Below are 6,000 nucleotides of genomic sequence, written 5' to 3' on the forward strand. Positions count from 1 at the left end.
GGGTAAATCTAGGTCAGTAGCTGGGGCACTGTCTGCACGGAGTGTATGTATTGCATTAGCTGGTGCTGGTGTGTTCAAAAAAAGGAAAGGATGTCATAGTTTGCTGTAGTGAATAGACTCATTTTAATGGTCCACATAAAGATTAACAGTTTTTTGAGGGAACGAAATTCTAAATTATACTGCTGTTTAATACAGGAACCTATGTGGATGTACTGCATATAATCCTATTTTGTATTCATAGAAATTTGTATTTGGGGTGATTTTGCTGAGTGATAACCCAAATGCAGTCCTAGTTTAATGCTTTCTTTGTTCGTTTGGATTGCAGAATCCTTTCTGAAATACACCCGCCCCTCCTCCTCAACGAATGGCAACCACATGCCCAGACGTGCACACACACACACACACACACACACACACACACACACACACACACACACACACACACACACACACACCTTACGCACAAAAGAAGGGCCTACTGGTAGAGAGACATACAGCGGTCAGATTAATGCAGACTAATGATAGAGGCAGAGCACTGCAAAAATATGCAAAGTGTAGATCTGCCCTGTGGACCAGATGAAAGCAGCACAGAATGGATTCCACAGTCGGCTAATGTCATCTTTCTCTCTCCAAGTCAGCCAGAGAGTGGCTGAGTCAGTGGGTCTCCAAACAAATGACAACATGGAAACTGAAGAAAAACAAGAAAAAACAAAAAAACCCTGAACTCAACTCACAGTACCTAACAGCAATTCTGCTACCTCTGCTTCTTCATGCATGCTTGGCTACTGCACTTGTTTTTAACCCATCTGAGGTAATCCCAAATGACTGCATTCTACGGGAAGACTAATTTAATGGTTTGTTGATATTCTAGACTGATACTGGCCTCGTATGGAAGATCAAATCTCAGCCAGTCTGCGTTGTCTACAACTGACCTGATGGGGGTTTCTTTCAGTTAACAGCCATGGAAAAATACTTTGCAAAACCTGCAATTAGACTTCATTTTTTGCGCATCCCTTTAATGATGCCTTTTGAAAATTCACTCTTCATCATAAAGGCTGTTCAGTGTCCCAGATTTTCCCCTATCCCCAAACAACAGCAGAGAGCCACCTGAGAGTTGCTTGGCCACGATAGAATTTAATTAGTATGGGTTCAGTTTAGAGTTTTTCTATCTAAATTATGGTTTAAAAAATGTTTTAAAAGCACTCATGATAATAAAATTCTGGAGTAAATACTGAATACTCATCTTTTTCGCATGGAATTGGTTATATACAGATATATTAACAATGCAAGTAAGGATTATTTTTATAATTGATTATTATACTGAGTATTTTTTTGATTAATCCGTCTAGGGAATGTCAAAAAATTGCTTATCACAGTTCCCCAGAGCCAAGAGTGACATCTTCAATGTCCCTCCCAAAATCAAAGATATTCAGTTTACAATGATATGAGGGAGAGAAATGCAACAAATCCTCACATATAAGAAGCTGGAACCAGAGATTGTTTGCATTTCTTTTTTGCTTGAGGAGAACTCGAAAAGATACGTAGTGACTATTGAGACCATACACAAACAACAGGTTTGGGAGCCTGTTGGAAAAAAATAAATTCCATTCAATGTGACACTATTCCTCAACTGGAAGCTACAGACACCCTGAGCCCCTGCGGTGTCTTTATCCCTGCAGCCCGATGGCACAACTATAAAACCATAAACACTACAACGATGCTTCCCCCTTCATGTAACCGTCATTTTGAGGAGGCATCCAATGGGAGGTCGTTTGAGATGCCAATAGCTGTAATGTCATGAAGGCGTAAAGTGAGAATTTTGTGCCAATCTGTGAGGCAATTAGAGTGATCAACAGCGCACAGATGCGGTCAGTACTAGACTTATTAGAGGAAAGCCTTTGAAGGAGACCAGCAGTGGCAATTTCTACCAGGACCCGAGATACAGACTTAGTGGCCATTTTTGGACACAGTTCAAAAGGGAAAATTTGACCACCGATTCATTTGGTTTGGATTATCAGGCTTTTTTCAGTGCAGCTCTGCAAGTGACAAGTTGATGCCTCGCCTGGGAGTTCAACAGCTAACCTGCTGTTACACCAGCAATTCTCTGAATGACAGTTCGTCTTGTACTTCTAATAATTCCTGTTCTCCGAGTTGCCTTCTGCACCTATGTAGGGTTGGTAAAAATCTGACTAGATATCCCACATACAGATTATGCGCCTTACTAGGCAGCCCGAGAAAGACTGGTCCAGGTCATAAAGTGGTTAAATAAAAGGTCCGATAAATAAACATTCTGGATAATGTGAAGACTTCAAAGGCTTTAACAAGTGATTCCAGTGGCTACAAATACACAGAGACAGGATTACATTAGATCGGACTGTACACATGGCTCAAAAATAGCCCTTATCCATCTCCCCTGACTGTATTTACTGAATTATGCATCTGCATTGCTTCGTCCACACTCTCTCCCTCATTACACTGCTTGCATGCTCGCTGTGGCTACATACTAATAAAGGTTAGATGCTTGTGTTCACCGGACTTCGGGTCTACCATGCATTAATACCAAAGCAGGCGATGTCAGGGAAAAGATAAAATCACTGCTTGGGTAATTTCCCAATTCTCCCATTTGGCCAAACCAAAATAGCCAAATATTCCTATTCCAGCCAGAGTCAGGGCTGGATTACAGTCAGATAGCAAAGCTCTCTGTCTTAAAGTGTGCAAGGCATTATAGTGCAGGTCCTGCCGCTGTAATCAACCAATGATTAGACAGACTCACTGGCTTTTATCAAAACTAACTCTGGTTTATCCAAAGTTCATCCAAGCATGTAAAAAAAAAAAAAAAGTTTGTAAACACAGCATAATATTCATAGCAATAGGGCTTCATATAAGAACATTTTTTAGGTTTTATCCTTAACCCCCTTACTTCTTTCTGTGAGGATACTATTCAAGCTTCATGCATTAAAAAGGTTACCAAAAAGTAAATAGAAGCCATAAGTCCTGCTGCTGGAGATCAGCAGATCAACAGACCAAATTTAGCAGTATCAGTAGCGGTATTACATGACCTAAAGCAATATTCATATGGCTGTAAACTTCGTGTTGGTGGGGATGGGATGGTGTGACATGAAGTTAGATGCTAAAAAAATAGGTCTCACTAACAAATACATTAAAACAAAAATTCTAAATATGAGTAAAATTGGCAAACAAGTTCTCTCAAATTACTTGTACACGCCAGTTGTGTTTGTATGTTGTTTTGTTCAGTGCCTAGTTCTAGCTGTAGGAAAGGTGCATGCCTTTTTTAGCCAATGCAAAACACGTCTCCCACAGACAGATTATTCATTTCTGTTTGTGAGTAGATGTAGTTTCAAAAGAAGGCCAACACTGAATATCAACTGAATATTAACTGTACCTGTGTCTATGGAATTTTACAGATTAAAGAGGCTATCAAAAAGTAAGCTAAATTTCATTTTCCATTCTAAGCAGTAGCCTTGAGCTCCTCCCAAGTCATGCATAACTTTTCTGTCTCATAGAGAAATGAAATCCTTCCAAAAACGGACTTGTGCAATACTCTATCTGGGCTGTTCTCTGTTGGAGCACACAAGAAAAATACCAGCTTCCATGGAAGCCATTATAACAGAACTGAAATGTTTTTACAAGAAAAGCAAACAGTTACTATATTTCAACACTCCAAATGTTAGAAAATATGAGATTATTATACTGTGACGGCAGATAACCTGATTTAAATTGTCTATTCTCCTGATCAAAACCGCAATAGAGAATAGATCCTGGTGTTGGAGTGGCGACCAATCACGAAGCCGTCTCTTTACCTGCAGCTAGAAATACAATCCCATTACACAACGCTCCCCAATCATCTCTATTACCAAAGTAGCATAGTGAAGCAGCGACAGCAACTTCAGCTCTCCCCCACAGTGCGGGAAGGTGAGCGCTAAAAGGAGAAGCAGTGTTGCCAGACAAGGCCCCGGAGACCAGAAAACAATTGGTTGATTATTACCAACATGGAGTACATGTGTGACTTTGATAACCAGAAGCTCACTGAGATCCATTTCCATGTGTCTGACGGTCATATGAGAAGTCTTCCATGATCCACTTTTTGGATAAATGCAGCCTTGTTTGAGCTTTTCTAGGTTTACAATTATGTAACGTAGTTTTTGATCTATGCAGCAGCAATGTTGAGCCGAAAACAAGAAAGCCACCAGTTTTGAAAATGTGGTTTCATATTTATCAGAACAGCACAGCAAATCAAGGATATCAGACACTCTTCTGCCTTTATGTGACCACCCTGCTTTTGTCATTCAAGAAACTTTCCAGACGAAAAAACCCCCAAAGAACCAAACCACGTGTCCTGTCAAACTGTATCATCCACACTGTCTGCATACACCTTTGACCAAACACAGGCTGGGCGGCGATGTAAATTCTCTCCTGGTAGGGATGCACAAGTTATACCGTCTGCCCCCTCTTGCAATAAATCCTGGAAGAGGCAGCTACAGTACACGCTAACCTCTTCATCACTGACAATGATGCATTACAGACTGCATTAATCAGAGCCTATCAGATGTAGTCAGACTGGGGGGGATGCATGTCCTGGGCACTACTCACTCATTGTATGTGTGCATGCACGGCTTGGTTGAATGAAGAGTATGCAGTGCATACATTAGTATGCATTAGGGTTTGTCTGTATGGACTAATGGCATCTGTATGCAGTGTTGTGGGTGCAGCATGGCATGAAAACATATTTAGGACTATTATGAGAACTACCTGGATACAGCAAATGGGTAAAAGTTAGAGCCGCAGCAATTAGTCGATTAATTAGTTAGTGCTTGCCAACCTAACGGCCCTATCAGATGCGCCCAAATACCCCTTTATCAGAACCCCTTCAATAGACGGGATGACTTTGTGGTATTTTACTGTAGAGAAAACACTGCTGTATGTGAATCCATGCAGGATGTAAAGCAATTGTTAGTGTTTAGGCTTGGTCTCTTTTTTCCCCTTTTTATTAGTTGCTTTTGCGTTTGTACTAGTGCCATTTGGAGTGACAGAAACTGGACGTTTCGAACATTCACAGTATCTTTACTTTGACCTTTTTGTTGTCTTTTTTTTTGTTAGTCATCTCTCTGCAGTCTTAATCAACTTACAATTGACTCAGGTTGGTGGAAAACTGAGACACGTCTATATGCAGTCAGACTCCCATGGCTGGTAAGTAATTGTCACAATAACTATAGATCAGCATTGCTCACATTCGTAATCCTATTCTCCACCTAAACACAAATATGTGGATATGCATTGTTAAATCATCATTTCTATGTTTTCAGATTAACTGATCTTCGCAATCTTTCGATGCAAACCCCTGGTAACCGCAGAAACAGCCCCTGATTGGGAATCACTGGATTAGCTGATCGACAGTCATTTTATCAGCAAGAATGCCAAACATGTGCTGTTTCTAGCTTCTCAAATGTGAAGACCTGCTGCTGTTCTTTGTCATAGATGATGGTAAAGTGAATATCTTTGGATTTAGGACTGCTGGTCAGACAAAACCATTGAGTATTTTCTATGCATTTTAGAGTCCAAACGATTAATTAAACAAATAAACTGCAGATTAACCAATAATGAAATAATCATTAGTTGCAGCCCTGAGTGAGCGTATGCATTTTTGTCTGTGTGTGTGGACTATATCCATTTGTATGCACATCCACGAGTTGTAGATGCAGCATGGCATGAAAACCTATATTTAGGATCATTATTTGAACACTCTGGATAGATCCGTTAAAACGCTGTATGCAAACAGAATATTTATCATGCAAATGCCGGAGCTGAAAATAAAATAATTTCCACTCAGTTTCTCACACTACAGTCATGAAAAGGGGAAGTTCAAACGCATTAGAAATAAGAATAAACATTAATCAAACTTACCTCCCCAGCTCGTCTCCAATTTCATAAAATTCCTCAACATTTTCCTGGTTGAAAATGGTCATGTTGTCCGGGCACTTC

The 6,000-nt window shown here is 40.2% G+C and overlaps 1 protein-coding gene across 1 annotated transcript in view; it reads right to left on the reverse strand.

Moving 5' to 3' along the window:
* The window catches only part of dapk1 (death-associated protein kinase 1), an 88,893-nt gene extending 82,893 nt beyond the window's left edge, over positions 1-6,000 (reverse strand). The window contains 1 exon segment of the mRNA XM_040154911.1: positions 5,923-6,000. Coding sequence (XP_040010845.1) covers positions 5,923-5,984 — 62 coding nt within the window. The 5' untranslated portion in view covers positions 5,985-6,000.

This window comes from Xiphias gladius, chromosome 19 (genome assembly GCF_016859285.1).
Source record: "Xiphias gladius isolate SHS-SW01 ecotype Sanya breed wild chromosome 19, ASM1685928v1, whole genome shotgun sequence".
Lineage (NCBI taxonomy): Eukaryota > Metazoa > Chordata > Actinopteri > Istiophoriformes > Xiphiidae > Xiphias > Xiphias gladius.